At 43.6% G+C, this 24,999-nt stretch overlaps 1 protein-coding gene across 2 annotated transcripts in view; it reads left to right on the top strand.

Annotated features, from left to right (window-relative positions):
- Positions 1–24,999, top strand: part of hmcn1 (hemicentin 1) — a 282,829-nt gene that overhangs the window by 219,904 nt on the left and 37,926 nt on the right. For both annotated transcript variants that reach the window (XM_061975788.2, XM_061975787.2), the window contains exons 78-95: positions 776–883; positions 973–1,110; positions 2,715–2,849; positions 3,051–3,320; positions 3,392–3,582; positions 9,766–9,979; positions 13,455–13,592; positions 13,672–13,862; positions 13,948–14,029; positions 14,111–14,380; positions 14,451–14,621; positions 14,690–14,860; positions 16,776–16,946; positions 17,040–17,210; positions 23,085–23,255; positions 23,330–23,500; positions 23,566–23,712; positions 23,789–23,926. In XM_061975788.2, the coding sequence (XP_061831772.2) occupies positions 776–883; positions 973–1,110; positions 2,715–2,849; positions 3,051–3,320; positions 3,392–3,582; positions 9,766–9,979; positions 13,455–13,592; positions 13,672–13,862; positions 13,948–14,029; positions 14,111–14,380; positions 14,451–14,621; positions 14,690–14,860; positions 16,776–16,946; positions 17,040–17,210; positions 23,085–23,255; positions 23,330–23,500; positions 23,566–23,712; positions 23,789–23,926 (3,048 nt within the window). The remainder of the gene's footprint in view (positions 1–775; positions 884–972; positions 1,111–2,714; positions 2,850–3,050; positions 3,321–3,391; positions 3,583–9,765; positions 9,980–13,454; positions 13,593–13,671; positions 13,863–13,947; positions 14,030–14,110; positions 14,381–14,450; positions 14,622–14,689; positions 14,861–16,775; positions 16,947–17,039; positions 17,211–23,084; positions 23,256–23,329; positions 23,501–23,565; positions 23,713–23,788; positions 23,927–24,999) is intronic.

Raw genomic sequence — 24,999 nt, 5'->3', positions numbered from 1 at the left:
AATGTGTTTGTCATTCTTGTTTGGTGTGGGTTCACAGTGTGGCGCATATTTGTAACAGTGTTAAAGTTGTTTATACAGCCACCCTCAGTGTGACCTGTATGGCTGTTGACCAAGTATGCCGTAGATATTATGTGATTGGGCCGGCACGCAGAGGAAGTGCCTTTAAGGTTTATTGGCGCTCTGTACTTCTCTCTACGTCCGTGTACACAGCGGCGTTTTAAAAAGTCATAAATTTTACTTTTTGAAACCGATAACGATAATTTCCGATATTACATTTTACAGCATTTATCGGCCGATAATATCGGACTGCCGATATTATTGGACATCCCTACAAATAGCCAACTGTCTGATGGCTCTGATTTTGTCGCGAGCAATGAAAGTGACTCGAACATTAATTGTACCTGCAAGGAACATAGCACATAATTTACTTATAAGACCCAATCCCCCCAAAAATTCCCTCGTCATGGTGCAGAAAAAAATATATCAACCAGCACAAAATAAAATAAAAATACATTACAAGAATGATGGTAAAAATGCAAGACACTCTCTCCACACTTATCCATGTTTGGCGTTTTAGCTGCTTGATATTTCTTATTCATTAAAAAACTTTTAGGAGGTTGTCACAGAAGTAAAGAAGGTAGGAGTTCAACTTTCACATCCTCTTAAAAAAAACATTATGATAACTGTTAATTATATGTCCTTTATATTATTATAATAATATGTACTCATATATATGTATAGGCTGGATATATATACATTTTTTCTATGCGCTCAGGTCAAGTAGAGATAACCTCAGCTGACCTGAATCATGCAGGACGCTACTCCTGCACAGCAAAGAATGCTGCAGGATCCACGCACCGCCATGTGCAACTCACAGTACAGGGTACAACTTTTATTTTCTAGGATGCTCTTTGACTCCTGATCCTGTTTCCAAATACTATGATTATGATGGTTTCTTATTTATTTCCTTAGAGCTCCCTGTGATTCATTCTCACCCATCCACCCAGGATGTGATCCTCAATAATGCCATTGTTCTGCCCTGCAGAGCCACAGGCTCACCGAGGCCTACTATCACCTGGCAGAAGGAGGGCATTAATATACCCACCACAGGTAACCACCGTGTGTATGTGTGTGCGCGTGTGTGCGTGCACGCGTTCAAGCAATCATGTGCAATCCTTAAAGGTGCCATATGTAGTAATGTGGCCAGAAATGGTACTGCAATCACGCTCAAAATTATGTAGTCCCCTCCCACTCTCCATGACTGAGGTTGCCAGATACGCAGTTGAATCCGAATCCTACTCCAAGGAACTTCCAATGGCAATCGATGAGTCCTAAGCTGGAGGTTTCTCTTGTTTATGCTTCTTGCAAGATGGTTTACTAAGTAATTATGACACATTTTACCGATGTTGATTAGCCAAATGTATTTGTAAAGTTACGCAGCAATATTTTAGTCGGGAGTCGGGACAGATTGTTGACATTACCCTGCTAAAATTTCTAGTTTGACCGCACGGACCACCATCGAAATAATGATATATAATAATATATAATATATTATATATTGCATAGGTCTACTTTGATGGCAAGCCAAGACCAACAGTAAAATTACCACCACATTTCGTTCAGCATAACCCCATTTTGCATCCAACCTGACGCACTGCATTCTCTTCCATTTACGCACATCACCATCTTTCAGTGCAGAGTGTGATTCTATGAGCTAACCCACGTTACGCAAAAACCACGTTACGCATAAATCATATAGCCTACTACCATGTCAATACACAAAGTAGAAAACCTTTACATGTAATGCATTATGTTGTGCCAAGCAAATACCACCCCATATGTGTTTGATGCACATACAGTACCAGAAGCTGCAATTAGCCGTGCTAATGTTGGAACGCATTTCGTCAGTGTATCTGCATATTGAGAATGAAATAGGCACGGACATTACCCATATCCATATAGGTTTTATTTGTCCAAAATATACTTTTCCCTGTCAGTTGGATGACACATCCACATACAGGCTAACGCGCCTATATTTCCCCTGTTAGCCTATATGTCGATGTGCCATTGACCGGGCTAGCATGCTAAGCATTCGTTGCACAAACATACTATCTTTGTGAGACAATGTCATAGACTTTATTGAACAATATAGTTTACATACGAAATGTCCATTTCCATTGATTACAAGTAATAAAAAAACGTAAATGCCTTACTTACCTATCAAGGAGGAAATTAGCATGTTGGGCGTCAGATGAAAAAATATTTTTCGCCTTCAATCGTCTGCATCTTTCAAAGGCATCCCTGATACAAATCCCTGTTTTGTTCCAGGCTTTGTCATGAATACGTTGAGAATCGTAACGAGGCCTTTTATATTTACTAAGATCTGACATGTTTAGTAACTTTACCAGTGGCAGTAGCCAGATGAAGGTGGCGGTGCGTAACTGGCAACCTGGATGTGACACACTCACAGACTTTCTAATTGATCAAACGGTGGTGGGGGGTGCATCGAAATGAAAACAATAACAAGATTTCGGGGCCGTAAATCTAATTTTGAAATGAGCATACTGAACTACCGTTATCAGTTATAGAGGTATTTGAAAAGACCATGATTTATTAATGCCTTTTGACATATCAGGGCCATTTAATGATGACTTGACATGAAACTATTACATATGGCACTTTTTAATTAAGGAACGTTTTGTGCTTTCTGACAGGTGGACATTTCACAGTACTACCTAATGGAAGTCTACAGATCACCAGGGCGTCCGTGTCCAACTCTGGAACGTACATATGCGTGGCTCAAAACCCTGCAGGGACAGCGCTTGGCAAAACCAAAGTCAGAGTACAGGGTAGGTTGTGCACTGTTCGCACACTCAATATCAGTTACTAGCTGAAAGTATCAATAAGGTATTATCATCAAATGTATTGATATCATAGCTATTTAGTAGACCTCATAATTCTGGCAATACATTGTTCCGTTCAGCATTCCCTTTTCTTCATTCTAAAATGGATATAAACATGTATTCTGATGTTAGCATTATGCTCTGCAGTCCCTCCTGTCATCAGCTCAGAAACCCAAAAATACACGGCACCTGTGGATTCCTCCGTGACGCTGCATTGCCAAAATGACGGCGTCCCTGCCCCATCCGTCGCATGGCACAAAGACGGGCAGCCCCTGACTGAATCTGTACGTCAGCGTGTGCTTGGTTCAGGCTCCCTACAGATCGCCTTCGTCCAGCCAAGCGATACGGGGCGATACACTTGTACCGCTGCCAATGTTGCAGGAACAATGAGTCTGGAGATGAGCCTGACTGTACAAAGTGAGTTTCCATAAATATAAGTACTACTATTCATATTCATTGCAGATAACTCATAACTGTATCATTTTCAGTTCCTCCCTCAATTCTTGGTTTTGAGGAAGAAGTGGTTGTGATGGAAAATAATCAAGCCCAGCTGGCATGTGTGGCGAAGGGAGTCCCTCAGCCGACCCTCTCTTGGGAGAAGGACGGTGTTCCTCTAGGAGAGGGTACCGGGGAGTACACCATTTTGCCTTCCGGGGAGCTGGTTATTGATACTGCTCAGGTGAGCCCTGTAACTCAATGTAATGTACAGTGGAAGCTTGACTTACAAACCCCTCATTGTACGAACCACGGAGCTAAGAACAATATATGGTGTACAACCTTGTCTCAGTGTGCAAACCTATTGTCCACTCATTGTGCCCCTGCAGTGTAGCCATTTTGTGCCCAGCAGCACATCCATCGATTTGATTGATTGATTGAGACTTTTATTAGTAGATTGCACAGTACAGTACATATTCCGTACAATTGACCACTAAATGGTAACACCCGAATAAGTTTTTCAACTTGTTTAAGTCGGGGTCCACGTTAATCAATTAATGGTAAAAATATATACTATCAGCATAATACAGTCATCACACTGTTATGTTTAGACTAAAGGGGAGATGACGGCAAACAGACACCAGGGGGCGGTATGTACAATTTATTATATATATATATTCAATATATATATAATAATAACAAACAATACTAATTTAATAAACTAAGGAAATGGAGTGTGAACTATATCCAAAAAAGAGAATGGTGTAAGACTATGTGTAGAATTAACTGAAGTGAGTGTTACCAACGTGTTGAACGAGATACGAGGAAGTCCAGGGGGCAGGCAGATGATCCGGGGGCAGAGAGAGACGTCAGAATCCAGGGGCGAGCAAGAGGTCGAGGAACGAAGGAGGCAGTCAGAGTCCAGAGGGAGATCCAGGCGAAAGTGAGACGCACAGCTCACTTTACAGGCGACGGAGGGTAGGTACACCATGAGAAAACTAAGTTCCCGCGCCGATCCTTGGGTCCACTGGTCCTTTATTGAGCTTGCCCTCATCAGACCCAGGAGTGTAGATTGCCGGTGAGTGATTTCAGCTGGTGGCTGCTGCAGGGCGGGGACGTGCGCGGCGCGTCCCTGGATGTGCGCACCCGTGGGCGTGTCCCGAGGTGCGCACAGACGGATGAGCGGCGTTGGCAGGAGCCTGAGCCGTAACAGTACCCCCCTCCTTATGGACAGCTCCCAGATGTCCTACAGGTCGTACCACAAAAGGCACAGGAAAAAAAATCAAGGGAGGGCGGAGGGGTGAATTGGTGGTGGGTCGCCGACCCAAATGTCCCCGAATCCACCGAGGACGAGTCTGATGGCGGCGGCGAGAAGAACGCCGCTGAAGCCGGCGAGGCGGGCGACCAAGGGACGGCCACCATCTTGGCCGTCGGGAAGGCGGACGTGATTGGCGCCATGGTGCGTCTCGCCGGAAACGAGGATATGACGTCGTCGGCGGCGTGGAAGCGGCAGATGTCGGCTTGGAGGAAGACGTCATCGGCGAGGCAGGCGTGGAGGAAGACGTCATCGGCGGCGTGGATGCGGCAGACGTCATCGGCGGCGTGGAAGCGGCAGACGTCATCGGCGGCGTGGAAGCGGCAGACGTCATCGGCGGCGTGGAAGCGGCAGACGTCATTGGCGCCGTGGAAGCGGCAGACGTCATCAGCGCCGTGGAAGCGGCAGACGTCATCGGCGTGGAAGCAGCGGACGTCATCGGCGTGGAAGCAGCGGACGTCAAAGGCGTGGAAGCAGCGGACGTCAAAGCCGGAGACGAGGAGGGCAGCTGAGGAGCTGGCCGAGGTGCTGAAGTCGGCGGAGCAGGCCGAGGTGCTGGAGTCGGCGGAGCCGGCAGAGGTGCTGGAGTCGGTGGAGCCGGCCGAGGGGCAGAGGTCGAGGCCAGCCTGGGAGCTGGTGGAGACGTGGGGGCCAGCCTGGGAGCTGGTGGAGACGTGGGGGCCAGCCTGGGAGCTGGTGGAGACGTGGGGTCCAGTCTGGGGACTGGTACTAACTCGGAGGCTAGCCGAGGGGCTGGTGCTAGCTCGGAGGCTAGCCGAGGGGCTGGTGCTAGCTCAGAGGCTAGCCGAGGGGCTGGTGCTAGCTCGGACGCTAGCCGAGGGGCTGGTGCTAGCTCGGACGCTAGCCGAGGGACAGGTGCTAGCTCGGACGCTAGCCGAGGGACTGGTGCTAGCTCGGACGCTAGCCGAGGGACAGATGCTAGCTCGGAGGCTAGCCGAGGGACAGGTGCTAGCTCGGACGCTAGCCGAGGGACAGGTGCTAGCTCGGACGCTAGCCGAGGGACAGGTGCTAGCTCGGACGCTAGCCGAGGGACAGGTGCTAGCTCGGACGCTAGCCGAGGGACAGGTGCTAGCTCGGACGCTAGCCGAGGGACAGGTGCTAGCTCGGACGCTAGCCGAGGGACAGGTGCTAGCTCGGACGCTAGCCGAGGGACAGGTGCTAGCTCGGACGCTAGCCGAGGGACAGGTGCTAGCTCGGACGCTAGCCGAGGGACAGGTGCTAGCTCGGACGCTAGCCAGGGGACTGGTGCTAGCTCTGACGCTAGTCGAGGGACTGGTGTTAGCTCTGACGCTAGCTCGGGGACAAGTGCTAGCTCGGACACTAGCTCGGGGACAAGTGCTAGCTCGGACGCTAGCTCGGGGACAAGTGCTAGCTCGGACGCTAGCTCGGGGACAAGTGCTAGCTCGGACGCTAGCTCGGGGACAAGTGCTAGCTCGGACGCTAGCTCGGGGACAAGTGCTAGCTCGGGGACAGGTGCTAGCTCAGACGCTAGCCAGGGGACAGGTGCTAGCTCAGAAGCTAGCCAGGGGACAGGTGCTAGCTCAGACGCTAGCCAGGGGGCTGGTGCTAGCTCGGAGGCTAGCCAGGGGACTGGTGGTTGCGGCTGGGAAAAGCGGAAGACAGGTGGAATTAGTCTGGCAGAGGGTAGCCTGTCTTGGTGCAGCTGCGCCACCCCATCAGCACAGCCACCAGTACTACCCCCCCTCTCCGAAAGCGGATGCCAGACGCTTCTTTCTGGCTGAGGAACAGTCACTAAGGGTGGGAGGAGGGTGTCCAAGCGACGGGTAAATTCCTCCTTGCTCACATCACTGCTAAACATGCCTTTCCACGACAGTTTGGCAGGACAAGACAACTCCTCCGGTGTGGAGCGAAAAAAAGAAAAAGACATGGTGAATGGGGCAAGAGGCAGAAGAAAAAAAAATTGTCACAGGGGGCGGAACGAAAGTCACTAGGGGCGGGGCTAAGGAACTGTGCCGTCAGGTCCTTAATAATTTTGGCGGGAACTTACTGTTTTGTTTAGACTAAAGGGGAGATGACGGCAAACAGACACCAGGGGGCGGTATGTACAATTTATTATATATATATATTCAATATATATATAATAATAACAAACAATACTAATTTAATAAACTAAGGAAATGGAGTGTGAACTATATCCAAAAAAGGGAATGGTGTAAGACTATGTGTAGAATTAACTGAAGTGAGTGTTACCAACGTGTTGAACGAGATACGAGGAAGTCCAGGGGGCAGGCAGATGATCCGGGGGCAGAGAGAGACGTCAGAATCCAGGGGCGAGCAAGAGGTCGAGGAACGAAGGAGGCAGTCAGAGTCCAGAGGGAGATCCAGGCAAAAGTGAGACGCACAGCTCACTTTACAGGCGACGGAGGGTAGGTACACCATGAGAAAACTAAGTTCCCGCGCCGATCCTTGGGTCCACTGGTCCTTTATTGAGCTTGCCCTCATCAGACCCAGGAGTGTAGATTGCCGGTGAGTGATTTCAGCTGGTGGCTGCTGCAGGGCGGGGACGTGCGCGGCGCGTCCCTGGATGTGCGCACCCGTGGGCGTGTCCCGAGGTGCGCACAGACGAATGAGCGGCGTTGGCAGGAGCCTGAGCCGTAACACACACAAGTTAATCATCTGACTATATACATTGAATTATTTACATTATTTACAATCCGGGGGGTGGGATGTGGAGGGGGTTGGGGCAGGGGGGTTCGGTTTGGTTGCTATCAGCACTTCAGTCATCAACAATTATATAATCTGAGAAATGGACATTGAAACAGTGTAGGTCTGACTTGGTAGGATATGTACAGCGAGCAGTAAACATAGTGAGCTCAGAAAGCATAAGAACAAGTATATTTATTTGATTATTTACATTTGATTATTTACAATCCGGGGAGGTGGGATGTGGTGGGGGGAGGGTGTTAGTCTAGGGTTGAAGGAGGATAGAGATGCACTTTCTTTTACACCTGTTAGGAGTGCATTCCATATTTATGTGGCATAGAAAGAGAATGAGTTAAGACCTTTGTTAGATCGGAATCTGGGTTTGACGTGGTTTGTGGCGCTCCCCCTGGTGTTGTGGTTATGGCGGTCATTTACGTTATGGAAGTAGTTTAACGTGTACTTCAGTATCAGGGAGGTGTAGCGAATTTTATAGACTAGGCTCAGTGCAAGTTGTTTTACTCTGTCCTCCACCCTGAGCCAGCCCACTTTGGAGAAGTGGGTAGGATTGAGGTGTGATCTGGGGTGGAGGTCTAGAAGTAACCTGACTAGCTTGTTCTGGGATGTTTGGAATCTAGATTTGAGGGTTTTGGAGGTACTGGGGTACCAGGACGTGATCTCTCTCTGATCTCTCATTCAGTCAAAAGTCAGCGGTGTTGTCATCAGCTACTGTGCTTGTGTGTGTTTAAGTGGGTTTTTTTTAGCCTTTTGACAGCATTTTCTGGTTTTGCTAGCTCAATGTGAGTCCAAGAAAGCAATGGACAAGCGATGTGTGATTTGAAACATCCAAGAAGTATCCACAGCGTTGTCGATGTGGATACTGTGGATGTCTTTTTATTCCTATTCATAATAAAAAAAATAATGATAATAATAATAGATTGTATTTGTGAAAAGCATTTTATATTGAGTAAACAACCTCAAAGTGCTACAGTGTATTAAAAAAATAAAAATAAAAAGATAATAAAAAATCAATAAAAATAAAAACTAGAACAGCCAAATAGCTAGAACTAGTAAGCATATATCTAAAAAAAGAAGGCTTTTTTAAAAAAGAAGGGTTTTTAAGCCTTTTTTAAAAGCATCGACAGTCTGTGGTGCCCTCAGGTGGTCAGGGAGAGCATTCCACAGACTGGGAGCGGTGGAGCAGAAAGCCCGGTCTCCCATTGTTCGTAGCTTTGTCCTCGGAGGTTGGAGGAGGTTAGCCTGTCCGCCTGTCATTGAAGCAACCTGGCTGTTAAAGTTAAGTAGTTTTGTGATTTCAAACTGTGAGTGCACCACAGGGCTAGTGACAGCGTGTGCATGTCGGCTGCATACGAGGAGGACAGTTCGGCTTGTTTTTATTTTTGGAAAGTCGATCCGTCACTCCCTTATGTTTGTTTGATATACAGTACTGTTTACCGCTTTATATTGTATTCAAAGTGTACAAACATTTACTAAAATATTGACTTTGGTCGAAGCTGGAAGCCATTATTGTATTTACATGGTGTTGTAACTTATGGGTTATATAGTTCATGTGTGATGATAATTAATAATTTGCATACTTGATTTAATTGCTGATAAATTAATCTATTATTATTCACAGTTAAAGTGGGAAATATACTCAGTGGCCTAGTGGTTAGAGTGTCCGCCCTGAGATCGGTAGTTTGTGAGTTCAAACCCGGCCGAGTCATACCAAAGACTACAAAAATGGGACCCATTACCTCCCTGCTTGGCACTCAGCATCAAGGGTTGGAATTGGGGGTTAAATCACCAAAAATGATTCCCGGGTGCGGCACCGCTGCTGCCCACTGCTCCCCTCACCCCCCAGGGGGTGAACAAGTTTCACCACACCTAGTGTTTGTGTGACAATCATTGGTACTTTAACTTAAAAAGGAATTGATTTCATTTTTACATGTATTTGATATTGATTATTTGAGAAACACTGACTTGAGTTGTTTTCTACTTCATTGTCTAACCAAAGGTTAACTAAAAAACTGCATGTTCCACAATTCATTGCGGCAAACCAGATGTTAGAAAGAGCGGTAGCCGGTGCATTGTTGTTGTTGAGTATGAGCAATACTAGCCTACGGGTGAATGAATGAACGACAGATGATAACAAGCTAAAAATATAGTTTTGTACCGATTTGTATGCCCATTTTTTTCTTATATAAAGTACCACTTTCCTTACACATTTCCGACATCCTGTCCAATACTTTGATCGTAGTTAGTCTACACATGGTTTCTTATGGAGAAATTTGCTTCAATACACAAACTTTTCTATTTACGAGCCCTGTTCAAGAACTATATGTCTGTAAATCGAGGTTCCACTGTATGTTGTAAATGCTTTATTGCAGTTTTTAATGAAATCCAACTCTTTGCCACCACCTGTACCAGCCTGGTGATGCAGGCAGTTATACATGTGTTGCCACCAATGAAGTGGGTCAGGACAGTCAGACAGTGACCCTGTCTGTTCATACTCACCCTGTCTTCACTGAGCTGCTTGGAGATGTCTCCCTCAATAAGGGAGAGCGCCTCCTGCTGGCCTGTGGAGTTAGTGGCATCCCCCTGCCCCGGATTACATGGGCCTTCAACAACAACATCATTCCAGGTATGGGAACATCTTTTTATTACGACACATTGGCGGATGCTCTTTTTTGTTGCACATGACTGAAACAGCACGTCAAAAATGTTAGGGATTAGGGCAGGGGTCGGCAACCCAAAATGTTGAAAGAGCCATATTGTACCAAAAGTACAAAAAAGTCGTCGGTCTGGAGCCGCAAAAAATTAAAAGACTTACTGTATACAAGTGTTATAATGAAGGCAGCACATGATGTAAGTGGCTAATTAGCTATATTAACCTGACGCAAATCTTTGTTGACAGAAATGTTGAAATTTAATATTTATTCTACACATTTTTACAACATTGAAAAACATTAGTAAAACTTCTCAGAAGGTGAGATAACTCCTGGAAATGACTGGCTTTTTAATGGCCAAATGTATAGATGTACAGTATGTGTCCAAGTTAAAGGAAATGACAGGCCGTCTTCTTCTAATTTATTACAATCTTTGCTAGCTAGGTAAAGTTTGCTGTGGTCTGGAACAACATGGCACACTAACAACTATCAGAAATGCAGCCAATAATACATACAGATAATGTGTCATGAGACATGGAAAAACAAACCAAATAGACAGAGGACATAAGTAAAGGAAATTAAATTAGCTCAAATATACCTTCAAATGATGCAATATGTACGTACAGCTAGCCTAAATAGCTATTATTACATTGATTAGCTTGCAGTCATGCAGTGACCGAATATGTCTGATTAGCGCTCCAACAAGTCAATCAAATCAAAATGCTCACCTTAGGACATTCACGCACAGCATAAAATGTTTGGTGGACAAAATGAGACCTAGGAGTGGGGTAAAACACGTCTTTCTGTGGCAGCGTCGGAGAAAGTTATACATGTAAACAAACTGTTGAGTCACAGTCCACACAACGGTGAGTTCGAGGGCCGCTGAAATTAGTAGGACAAAATGGCGCTCGCCAAATACATCAGTACTCAGTGAAAGATAAACAGAAACCTATTAAACAGTGGGCTTTCTAACAATTAGGAAGGTTTGTGTCATGTGTGTCCTCCTTCAGAAACCATATTACAACATAAAACATTTTTCACCCCATTTTTTTTGTACATTTCCATACATTTTTGAAAAAGCTCCACGGAGCCACCAGGGCGCCGCTAAAGAGCCGCATGTGGCTCTAGAGCCGCGGGTTGCTGACCCCTGGATTAGGGGATATTGTCAGTGACTTTAGACATTGCAAGTGTTCTTTGAAAAAAATCCCATGTGATTTGTAGCAAGCCGTCCTAGAAGAAAGGAATCTTTTATCTTCATCTTTTGTTGATGTGAAGGTGTCAGGTTCAAACACTGATGACATCTATTAAACAAGACAAGAAGCAAATAATTAAACAGAGACAGAATTCAATTTGGCTCAATTTGAGGAGAGACGCTTGGACATCTGTACCCTTGGACATCTGTACCCTTGTACAGTGTCATTACGCTCTGCCAAAAGATTGTACGCCTCCCCCTTTATTTGGACTTTCTCTGACCACATGACAACAGCTGCTTCTAAGGGACGAGGTCGTAAACAGCCATCGCCTTTGATTACAACAGTTCAAAAGAAAAGGCTGTAAACAGTTCACAGAAAATGTCTTAAAAGAGTTCAAAAAGAGGTTCGTAAAACAGTTCAAAAAGGAGGTTCAAAAAGAGAACGTCTGGAACTTGGGCAAATCCTGCCTTCTCTCCGCTTTGTAGTCCTTGGGTTAAATCAATATCTTTCTGTTGATTACAATACATGAAAAAAAAACAGAAACACCTTCATGTTGCTTCCCCCCTTACACAGTGGAGTTTTACAAGCCTTCTTCTTGGTAGGTTTCAAAGACAGCTTTTGGTCTTCCCGCTGGGAACTCATTTCAACACAAAGTTTTTGTGATAACTTAGATAAAATTACTCTAACAGAAGGTCTGATGTTCAAAATGTTGTTCCGCTAACTTGATCTACTAAACTCGTGCGCAGAGGATTGCGTCTCTTAAAAGAGCAAAATAGAGCGTGCAAACCATTTAGCGTGTTTTATGTACCGTATTTTTCGGAGTATAAGTCGCACCGGAGTATAAGTCGCACCTGCCAAAAATGCATAATAAAGAAAGAAAAATATATATATAAGTCGCACTGGAGTATAAGTCGCATTTTTTGGGGAAATGTATTTGATAAAAGACAATTTAAAATAAATAAAGAATAGTGAACAACAGGCTGAATAAGTGTACGTTATATGACGCATAAATAACCAACTGAGAACGTGCCTGGTATGTTAACGTAACATATTATATGGTAAGAGTCATTCAAATAACTATAACATATAGAACATGCTATACGTTTACCAAACAATCTGTCACTCCTAATCGCTAAATCCCATGAAATCTTATACGTCTAATCTCTTACGTGAATGAGCTAAATAATATTATTTGATATTTTACGCTAATATGTTAATAATTTCACACATCGACTGAGTATAAGTCGCACCCCCGGCCAAACTATGAAAAAAAACTGCGACTTATAGTCCGAAAAATACGGTATATGCAGAATATATGCTGATTATCAGAACGCTCACAATACAAATATAACCATTAAACACTTGCAAAGTGATTCATCAGCACTGAAACTTGATTGTGATCGCTGTTTTATGTCTATATTTAGCACATCTAGAAAGTATGTGCAAACAGTTACCCATCTCATGGCTGTGAGAAAAGAGGGGAACGCACTGCAAAGACAGACGATTGAGAAAAATCCGCCATCCGTGTGCATGTCAACATATTTGGACTGTTAGGAAAAACATATAACAGACGACTCGTCTATTCAGCAATATAATTTTATAATTTTATGACTGTGAGGGTGTTGTGTTGATGACTGTGTTTCTGTTGTTGGTCTGGACTCGGGATGTAACGATAAACGGTAATAATAACCTTGGTAAATCTTCCGACAGTTCGTGTTACCGTTTTAAATTAAAATTATCGAAAAAAACGTGACTGATAACTGCACTTTGATAAACTCATGAACTGACTTGCGGCAGCTCACTAACCTAAATGCTTACATGAAAACAAAATACATTGTCTTTCCCTATTTTAAGCTGACATGAAAACCAGAGACATTGTCTTTCCCCATTAATAAACCACATAATTCAATCTGAATTTATATAAACACATTACTGTCGGAGAAACTAAACTATCCAACTGTGCACATTGAACCTACAAGTTTTGCTCTCTTTCCACAGAGTGATCGATCTATACTTACATGAAAGCAAGAGGGTTTTTTACCAAAGTTCGCTGAACAGAGTAGAGAGGCCAGGAGTAGTAAATGATAATACATTTTATGTGTTACGCACTTTTCATTTAAATACATTTTACATGCTCTTTAGCACTTATTTGGATCTCAGTAGTGTAGATCAAGCCTAAAGAATGTAATGTAGCAATTAGTGTTGTGCAGTTTTATACTATATTACTTTTAATTGTATTTTTTATTTGTTGATACAGTCGTTCACTATGCCCACATGAATGGTCACAGTGAGTTGGTGATCGGGAGAGTGAGTAAAGAGGATGCAGGCACTTACACCTGTGTGGCAGAAAACCCCGTTGGAACCATCAAGTCTCTGGGCTTTGTCTATGTCAAAGGTAACAGCTAATTGCCACCTCAGCTCACAAATTGATAACAAACCAGACGTGCCTCATACTTTCCTTGGTCCGTGTCCAGAGCCTCCCATCGTTGATGGCGACCTTCACTCCAATCGCATCGAACCTCTGGGCGGAAACGCCATCCTGAACTGTGAAGTTCGGGGAGAACCACTACCCACCATCCAGTGGAGCAAAAATGGAATAAACATGCAGATCAACAACCGCATCCGTCAAATGGACAATGGTTCTCTGGCCATATATGGCACTGTGGTAGGAAAATACTTTTATATTTTATTTTATAGCAAATACAGTTCTCGGTCAGTACTGCATTTTGTTCGTGTTGAATTTTGCACAGAGCGAAGATGCAGGCAACTACATTTGTGTGGCAACAAATGATGCTGGTATTGTGGAAAGAAGTGTCACGCTCACCTTACAGAGTAAGCTGAGTGTGAAAGTGATTTCCATGTTTGTGCCATTAAAATTGTTAATCTGAAGACCAAACCTGAATATTTTTTCAGGCGCCCCCACCATCATAGTTGAGCCTGTAACATCGATGGTGGATGCCGGCACTACAGTGGTGCTCAACTGCCAGGCGGAGGGTGAACCAATCCCTGTGATAGAATGGTCCAGCCAAGGGCGTCCTCTTTTGGGCAGGGAGCACTTCTCCACTCTGTCCAACGGGTCCCTCAGGATAAAGAGTGTCCAGAAAGAGGACACAGCTGAATATGAATGTGTGGCGAGAAACCTGCTTGGATCCGTTCTGGTTCGGGTTGGGCTCACTGTTCAAGGTAAGTTCTTAAGGAAAGAAATCTCTGACAATCACAAACAGATGACATCAATGTACTTTTAAAATGGTAGTCCATGGGGGCTACTCAGAGTGGGCCGAGTGGGGCCCTTGCAGTCTGACCTGTGGGGTTGGTTCTCAGAAGAGGCAGAGACAATGTAACAATCCTCTGCCGGCCAATGGAGGGCGCCACTGTGCAGGATCAGGTATAGAGACACGCAGTTGTCAAGGGAAGCCTTGTCCAGGTAAAGGAGCTGAACTTCAAATGAATAAAACAGAACAAGCACTACTAAAGATTTGTACATTTTTATAGTTGACGGTAACTGGTCCGAGTGGTCTTCATGGGAGGAATGCTCTCGGAGCTGTGGTCAGGGCAACAGAACAAGAGTGCGGACTTGCAGCAACCCGCCAGCTCAGAATGGAGGAAGGCCATGTGAGGGGAGGGCTGTTGAAGTCATCATGTGCAGCGTCCGACCTTGTCCAGGTAATAAGTTCATTAAATGTTCACACTAAACTGTTGAAATACGAGATGGGCACTTTTCAATCAATTAATCAATCAAAGTCCCCGCCTTCCGCCCGATTGTAGCTGAGATAGGCTCCAGCGCCCCCCGCAACCCCAAAAGGGAATAAGCGGTAGAAAATGGATGGATGGATGGAAGTTTATTTATATAGCCGTTAATCACAAGTGTCTCAAAGGGCTGCATAAGCCACAACGACCCCCCGTGCAATGGATGTCGAGTGGATCTAGTTAATAGTGTGAGAGTCCAGTCCATAGTGGGGCCAGCAGGGGATCATCTTGAGTGGAGAGAAGTCAGCAGCGCAGAGACGTCCCCAACTGATGCTCAGATGAGTGGTCCACCCCGGGTCCTGACTTTGAACAGCTAGCGCATCATCTGTGGTCACCTCATAACCTCTCCACGCAGGAGAGAGGGGCAGAGCAGAAAAGAGACGGCAGATCAACTGGTCTAAAAGGGGGGTCTATTTAAAGGCTAGCATATACAAGTGAGTTTCAAGATGGGACTTAAATGCTTCTACTGAGGTAGCATCTCTAACTGTTACCGGGAAGCATTCCAGAGTATTGGAGCCCGTATAGAAAACACTCTATAGCCCGCAGACTGTTTTGGGGCTCTGGGAATCACTAATAAGCCGGAGTTCTTAGAACGCAGATTTCTTGCTGGGACTATGGTACAATACAATCAGCAAGATAGGATGGAGCTAGACCCTTTAGTATTTTATACGTTAATAGTAAAACCTTAAAGCCTTTAAGAATTTGTAAAATATTTATATATAATTCACTCCTCACAATGTAGGATTGGGGGCCAACAAGCTATAGTGGTGAAGAACTTACTCTTTGTACCAGGGCTCTTCAAATGGCTGACCGAGGAACAAATCAGTTTACGTCAAAACTTGAGGGACAAACATTTTTGCAGCGAATTCTCAAAAACACTAAAGTGATCCTGTTGTATAGAGGAACTTTGACCACTGTAAACATATTGGCAAATCCTTGCTAGCAAACATAGAACACTTAACTAGTGAATGCTAGCTCCCCCAGCTACCCCCCCCCCCCCCCCTTTTACTTTTATCTTTTGAACAAAAGACAGCTACCATGACCACCCCCGAACTGTGAACCATCACTGTAGACACTTTTCACCTTTGATCACTAAAGACACTTTAACTGCTGCTTGTGACCCAAGGTCATCTCCATATTTAAACTGTTCACTGTCAATCAGAATGTGCAATAATGTTATGTTACTCACTGTGCCTTGTATATAACATTTTTGTATTTATTTTTATTTTAGCTAAGTACCGTGTGACTTGTCGAAGGGTGGACTAGCAAAGTAAGATTTTCATTGTACGGCAAACTGTCTGTTTAACTGTGCATATGAAAATAAACAATCTTGAATGTTGAATCTTGAACCCTGGGCTCCAAAACCTGAGGTGTTTCTCAAAGCACTCCTTACAATTTTTTGGGGGGTAATATAATTTAGGTAACTAGGGTGTTGTTACTGTAGGTTGTTTACTTCAGATGCTTTCATTTGTAGTTATACTAGTGGTGTTCCTCAAGGTTCCTTTTTAGGTCCTGTCTTTTTCATTATTTGGGCTATTCAACTGGTGGCCTGCGAGTTCAGTTCAAAAAGCTTGTTTCACAGCAAAGTCTTAAAAACCCTAAAGAGCTGTCATAGAGATGATCTTTGACTGGTTTTGTTGCAAAAGGTCCTTTAAAATTAGCGTAGCATCCTGTAACTGCCAAAATTGACCAAACCGAATCTCTAATGTAGAGGACGGTTGATACTATGGAATATACAAAGACGACTTTTCGTGAAGCGAGATGTCCTTAGCTGTCTAGAAATGTGCCCCCCAAAATAATTATTGAACAACCCTGTTTCATACCAACACAGTGGCAGGTGCCTGGGGGCCTTGGCTACCTTGGAGCCCATGCAGTGAGACCTGTGGAAAAGGTATGCAGACCAGAATCCGGTTGTGTAACAACCCCCCTCCAGCGTTCGATGGGTCACCGTGTGAAGGCACAGACACTCAAACACAGGTGTGCAAGGAGCGACCGTGTCCTGGTGAGAAACTCTTTGTTAGCTTAGCAACATGTTGCAGTGAATTCTATTGTTTTTTCCAAGTATGTCATTGACTCAACTAACTATATTCGCTAGTGGATGGGAAGTGGTCATCGTGGGTGAGCTGGGGAGCCTGCAGTGTTTCCTGTGCAGGTGGGACGCGACAGAGAACCCGACTATGTGCTAACCCTGCCCCGCAACATGGTGGCAGGCAGTGTGAAGGCAACGACGTGCACATTGACTTCTGTAATAGCGACCCCTGCCCAGGTGAGTTCAAAGTGTTATTTATATTATTGTATTAACCAACACAATACAATAGGAATTTACCTAGGTGGGACAACAGAGTATATTGTACAGTGTTAGCTCAACTTACGAGCTTTAATTTGCGAGCATACACATTCGCGGTCGGTTGACTTGTTGAAGCAATACTGCATTTGTAACAGGGTTGTGCCATGTGGTTAGAGTGTCCGCCCTGAGATCGGTAGGTTGTGAGTTCAAACCCCGGCCGAGTCATACCAAAGACTATAAAAATGGGACCCATTACCTCCATGCTTGGCACTCAGCATCAAGGGTTGGAATTGGGGGTTAAATCACCAAAAATGATTCCCGGGCGCGGCCACCGCTGCTGCTCACTGCTACCCTCACCTCCCAGGGGGTGATCAAGGGTGATGGGTCAAATGCAGATAATAATTTCGCCACACCTCGTGTGTGTGTGACAATCATTGGTACTTTAACTTTAACTTTACACGTTGCGGTTCCTGCTTTTTCTACACAAGAAACAAACATAAGTTTTGATTTGACAGTTGACGTGGGCAACTGCCATCGACACAATCCTGCCCTTCGACGATCGGAACTAAGAAAGTTAGTGCGAAGGACAAAAAGCGGACAACCCAATCATAGAAACTAACCATTAAAAATATGTCCTACCTGGCAAATCAGCCCCGCCGTAGCATCAGTCCTCATCACACAAGCTGCAGCCAGCATCTGAGGGAACCTACAAACGTCTAAACGACAAATATTCATCAATAAAAGAAGGAAAAGCTGCATATGGTGTGTTTGACGTTTTTCAATTAGTTCTGTCTAGTCTTGACCCAACAAACTGGACGGTCGGGCATTACCTTTGGTACACAGACATACATGTCACTTGTAATCAACTCTGACCTACGTGTTCCGTCACTTAAATATAAAATGTACGTCTGTGTGGAACATAAACAGCGATGTCCTAGTTCATATTCTTGCACAACGAGGAAGCAGCCTGGAGAAGACACAAAAGTGTGCTCCACCAGGTAAATGCTGAACAATATCATGACATGATTTCATAAAACTACATTTGTTGTTTGGAGTAAATTATATTATGTTTTTCCAAACAATATTTATTCTATTAAAGTTTGTTTTTCTTTTTAAATGTTATATGTTAAAATTGTGGCATTTTTGGAGGGCTACTAAACAAGGATTAAATGTATTTCAATGGGAGGGGCTGATTTTAATATGAGTGTTTTGAGTCAAGGAACGCAATATGGTCATTATTTGAGGTAGTACTGTACTGCGGTGGTCCCCAACCACCGGTCCCGGGACCGGTCCGTGAAGCATTTGCTACCGGGCCGGAGAGAAACATTGAATAATTTATAAAGGACTGCATTTTCTCCGACTTAACTTTGGCCTATCCCACTAGACCAGGGGTGTCAAACTTGTTTTCATTGAGGGCCACACCGCAGTCATGGCTGCCAATAGAGGGCCGCTTGTAAAAGTAAATAATTTATGAATTTGCCTATGAATTTAAATATTTAACATTTTTTTTATGTAAAGTGTAAAAAAAATCTGTGGATTTGACCACTTTTTTTTTTTTACCGAAAAAAAATGGCAGCTTAGTTGCCAGACTTTTACTGTAAAATGTATGGTGTTATTTTATTATTATTATTTTTACAACGTATTACTGCAAATAGAAATACAGTACCGCTGTTTAATTTTATTTTGGCAACTCAGATGCCAGTTTTTTACCAAAATAAAATGTTGTACCATAAAATCATCAACCCTGGATTTAAAAAAACAAACAAACTGACAGCTCAGTCGACAGAATTTTACTGTAAAAAAAACAAACATTAGTCGTTTTTTTTTCAACCTACAGTAATATGCCGTAAAAAACTCCCTAAATTGTACAGTAAAATCTATTGGTCATTTTTATAGTGAACAATTTGATGGATAACTTGCTTCGAAACCATAAATTAAGCATATATTTAAGTATGTATTTGGATTTTGACCATAGAAGTTAGATACTATAATATTTGTTGCAATATTGGACACTATTTTTTTCCCTCTCAAACTAGAAAAAAACTAATTAACCTATAGTAAGAAAATAAGAAAGTAAAGAAAGAAAATATACGGTATTTTATTGACACATAGTATTTTCAGGCTTTTGCGGGCCATATAAAATGACGTGGAGGGGCAGAGCTGGCCCGCGGGCCTTGAGTTTGACACCTGTGCACTAGACATACCAATGATGTACAATAAAACTCCTCATAGGAAGTTGCCATTTGTTATAACTTTGTGACATGATACAATGCACATTAATGGACTTATCAAATATAAATGTATTGTAGCCAAAGGCTGATTTCCATCAGCAATTTCATTGCGAAGAAACAAGCCCAGGGCTGCCACTAATTCAGCGTTATAGTGACTTGTATTTTTTACAAGTGAGAAGCCGGTCCCTGAAAATAATGCCTACATTAAACCGGTCCGTGGTGCAAAAAAGGTTGGGGACCAGTGCTGTACTGTATATTGTATTTGTATATAATGTCGAACCCACTTAAGCTTACCCAGTTTGTCGACAACCTGACTGATCATGTACCTATCACTGAAAAAGTGTTTGCTTGTTAGGTCAAGATAACATTTGAGATCCATCCATCCATCCATTTTCTACCGCGTGTCCATTTCGGGGTCACGGGGAGATCCAAAGAGGTCATTTTTAGCCACAAAATCAGTCCGTATATGTTGACACATGTTGTACTATTGTTTACTTTATCATTATTGCCATGTAAAATGAAGCGGCTCAAAAAAATGACAAAAGAGTAGGAGGGGCAACTGGAGGAAAAAACTGCCACTTACCTTTTAAAACACCAGCGAAGGTCCTCTCTTCTTTTACCGTTTTTTTCATCACTCTTTCCACAACTGTCGTGTGTAAATACTCCGTGAACCAGACAGTAGAACTATTTTATTTACTTATGTTCTCATGATGAACAGAACTGCAGCTACTGTCTATTTACATAACATTAAACTGTGCACACAGTGACTTTCTGTTCAGTGCAAAGCACATTTCAAAATAAATGCATGGCAATATTAATCTGGACAGACTAGACCCAATAAAAAAAAACATTTTTTTAACTTGCTAGCCTCAAAATGTACAAAAGCTTTGTTGTTACTGTAATTACTGCTGCACATTTGTAAGTAGGGATGGGCACCGAAAACTGGATCCATAATGGCACCAGTGACAATGTAAGCAGTAGTAACCGGATTTAGAAATAAGAAGTTGTTGGCGGGTGCTTAATTTTGTTGCTAAATTAATTTATGTCTTAGCCACCTGCAACAAGTGCCTTGTGGTGATATTGTGCAAGTAACGTTTTGTAAGTAATTAAGCGCCCCGACAGAAGCACGTTGACGTTCTTTTTAACGTATTATTACTGCCCTGAACAGCAGCCCTCGTAACACAGCTCGCACCACAGTGTTTGGCTGGCCAGTAACCACAACAACACAGATGTTCCTCATTATGCACCAGTGACGGTCACAACGAGTTAGGTTGCATTCACAAACCCCCGGAATTATGAGCATCAATATTACAACAATTTCCTATTAGCACGTTGCTGCAATGAATATGAATATTTGTTATGGGATTTTATGACATATTTTCTAACCTACTACAGTGTTTAGTTGTCATTTCATTTATATCATTTGAAGTATTTCAATTACTAGTTTGTTCAACATGACTGTCTCAAAATTCTATAAAAATTACAAAATGTGAACATTTTCAGGCAACGTTTACACACAGGCACCAGTTTTCCAGTACAGATTTGGTACAAGTATCAGTTTAAAAGTGATCGATACAAATTATCATATGAAAACTGAAGAAGCAAGATCAAATGGAGGAAAAACTATGACAACAAACTTCTATTGGTTTAGGAATCCGTCCTTTATCTTTATGTCCCTCTCTGAGAGTCACAAGTAAATGTGCAAGCCACGGCTATTTTGGGTTACATCAACAGCTGCTTATATCGATGTAACACAGCTAAACTGAGGTGCGTCAACTTTGCAGTTGGCTTTAAACAAAAAAATGTTCACACCGAAATAATCTAAGAACACCACCTGGGTGTGGCGCAGTTGGGAGAGTGGCCGTGCCAGCAACTTAAGAGTTCCTGGTTCAAACCCCACCTTCTACCAACCTCGTCACGTCCGTTGTGTCCTTGAGCAAGACACTTCACCCTTGCTCCTGATGGGTCATGGTTAGGGCCTTGCATGGCAGCTCCCGCCATCAGTGTGTGAATGCGTGTGTGAATGGGTGAATGTGGAAATAGTGTCAAAGCAGTTTGATTACCTTGAAGGTAGAAAAGCGCTATACAAGTATAACCCATTTACCTTTGCTAGTGAAACCTGCTCGGTCTAGCCCTGGCTTCCGTTCCGCCCTGGGCTCGAACCTGGGTCCTCCGAATGAGAGTGGGAGAGTGCTAGGCGTAGGGTAAAAAGTCCGGGCTGACAATTTGGTGTGGGGCTCAAATTTGAAAATTGTCAGGGAGTGAGGTTTATCAACGTACACCAGCACAAAAACAATGGCCTACGTTACACTTTTATAACGTACATTTAAATTGTTACTTTTCTGTTTTATGTGACGCATATAGGCAACATGGTTAGAGCAGGAAAGGGGTGGGTTACATTGCTTGCACCTGTCCATTTAAATGGATTCCACTTAGGGCTGGGCGATATGGCCTTTTTTTAATATCTCGATATTTTTAGGCCATGTCACAATACACGATATATATCGCAATATTTTTCCTTAGCCTTGAATGAACACTTGATGCATATAATCACAGCAGTATGATGATTCTATGTGTCTACATTAAAACATTCTTGTTCATACTTCATTAATATATGCTACTTTTAAACTTTCATGCAGAGAGGGAAATCACAACTAAGTCAATTGACCAAAAGTGTATTTATTAAACAGTTATTAAGCAGTGGCACAAACATTCATGTCATTTCAAAACAGAAAGTGCAAGATTGTCAGAGACATTTTAAAACAAGCTATTAGTGCACTTTTGTGCATGATGTCACTAAGATGACATATCAAAACAACACTAAATTAAAGTGCACTTTTTGTACAGAACGGGACTACAATAGTTTAAAACAAATAAAGTGCACTTTTGTGCATGATGTCACACAAGATAGTTCAATAAGTGTCAAATAAAAATGAGCTGCATAATAGGAAATCAAATTGTGTACGTCCTTCGCTATGTGGTAGGTTCCGGCGGACGTTATCTCCTTATGTTGTGGACTATTTCTTTCATACGGTGTTGATGTGGAAATGGTTGCATCGGCATTTTGTTGGTGTGGCACCGAACGGAGATGTTGACATGCGGAGTTTTCAAGCACTCTTCATTCTCTAGCAGGTGACTTTTCAAATGATGCTACATTAGCAGTAATGCTACTTTTTGTAGCAACGCTTTTGCCCCACACTTGACAAATTACGGTTGTCTGTTCGACATATTCCCACTTGAAGCCAAATCACTGCCAGACGATGGACTCGTGCTGTTTTTCTTGGGAATTAATTCTTCCTTCATTTGTTACCAGATTCGCACCTTCTTTCTCTCGTATTACCACTCGCACCACAGCTAACGTTATCCATGCCGCTACCTCTCTGCTCCGCGAGGGCGTATACGTATGTGATGTATGTAAGAAGGTGCGCTTGTTTTAAGTCTCTGTGAGAAGGAGAGACAAGAAAGAGTGAGAAGAGCCTGTAGTGTAATACCCGCAGCTAAAAGCAATTGCGTGAGAACGTATACTCGAATATCACGATATAGTAATTTCTATATCGCACAGAGACAAACCCCACTGTATTTCACTTTATTCCTGTGGTTTGAATATTGCTTATTCCATCAGTGAGCGGAAACTGGGGTCCATGGAGCAGCTGGGGCAGCTGCAGCAAGACATGCAACGGAGGGCAGATGAGACGCTACAGGACATGTGACAATCCGAGACCGGCCAATGGCGGCCGAGCGTGTGCAGGCTCGGATGCACAGATACAGAGATGCAACACGGCCACATGCCCTGGTGCGTTTTTGTACTGAAACGCCTTCGAAACGCGCTCGAAACACACAAACAAACATATTTCCGTCTCATTTCAGTTGATGGTAACTGGGGATCGTGGCAGTCGTGGGGAGAATGCTCTGCTTCGTGTGGAGGTGGAGAGAAAACCCGCATGCGACTTTGTAATTACCCGTCGCCAAGCTACGGTGGTCGTCTGTGCCCGGGAGACACCTCCCAGCTTTCCAGGTGTAACATTGAGGCCTGTCCAGGTAAGGCGATTAAGGAGATGCAATGTGTCTTGCTGCAACAATCTTGAATATTCTATCTTTATCAGGCGGGCCCCAAATGGCACGAGGTAGCATTGCGGGAAACATCAACGATATCGAGTTTGGCATCGCCATACTGAACGCCACCGTCACAGACACAATATCTGGCGGAAGATTCATCAAAGCGTCTATTTCAAACATCCCGCGATCGTTAGGTGAGTTCCATACACAATCATGTCATGACACAGGACATACCAATTGGAATGTGTCTGTCCTCCGGCTTTTATCAAGGGCCTGCGATGAGGAAGCTCATCTCCATCCTGAATCCGATCTACTGGACCACTGCACAGGAAGTAGGAGAGGCCGTCAATGGGTACACGCTCACAGGCGGCGTCTTCAGGAGAGAAACACAGGTGGAATTTGCCACAGGTATGTACTACCAATGGTAAATGGGTTATACTTGTATACCGCTTTTCTACCTTTAAGGCACTCAAAGCGCTTTGACAGTATTTCCACATTCACACACATGCAAGGCCCTAACCACGACCCATCAGGAGCAAGGGTGAAGTGTCTTGCTCAAGGACACAACGGACATGACTAGGTTGGTAGAAGCTGGGGATCGGACCAGGAACCCTCAGGTTGCTGGCACGGCCACTCTCCAAACCGCGCCACGCCGTGGACCTCCTATTACTCACATACGTATGTTTATGTGTTTATTGTGCAGAATGGGCCTGATCTATGACGATAACAAGCACTAAATAGCGTGTGCAAACTCTAAAATTAGGTGTACTATTAGTGGGCGTGTTGTGTGTGGTCTAAGACTGTGTGTACAATTAAAAACAAGTGAAGCCAAAATGGTGCAGACCACCCTATTTAATAATAATAATAATAATAATACCTGGGATTTATATAGCACTTTTCTAAGTACCCAAAGTCGCTTTACATGTAGAACCCATCATTTATTCACACCTGGTGGAGGTAAGCTACTTTCATAGCCACAGCTGCCCTGGGGTAGACTGACACTATTTACAAACCCCATTCCCATATGAGTTGGGAAATTGTGTTAGATGTAAATATAAACGGAATACAGTGATTTGCAAATCCAATTCAACCCATATTCAATTGAATGCACTACAAAGACAACATTTTTTTTTTGCAAATAATAATTAACTTAGAATTTCATGGCTGCAACACGTGTGAAAGTAGTTGGGAAATGGTATGTTCACCACTGTGTTACATGGCCTTTCCTTTTAACAACACTCAGTAAACATTTGGGAACTGAGGAGACACATTTTTTTCAAGCTTCTCAGGTGGAATTATTTCCCATTCTTGCTTGATGTACAGCTTAAGTTGTTTAACAGTCCGGGGGTCTCCGTTGTGGTATTTTAGGCTTCATAATGCGCCGCACATTTTCAATGGGAGACAGGTCTGGACTACAGGCAGGCCAGTATAGTACCCACACTCTTTTACTATGAAGCCACGTTGATGTAACACGTGGCTTG

This window comes from Nerophis lumbriciformis, linkage group LG14 (genome assembly GCF_033978685.3).
Source record: "Nerophis lumbriciformis linkage group LG14, RoL_Nlum_v2.1, whole genome shotgun sequence".
In the NCBI taxonomy this organism is placed as follows: domain Eukaryota; kingdom Metazoa; phylum Chordata; class Actinopteri; order Syngnathiformes; family Syngnathidae; genus Nerophis; species Nerophis lumbriciformis.
This window is presented reverse-complemented; position numbering and strand designations above follow the sequence as displayed.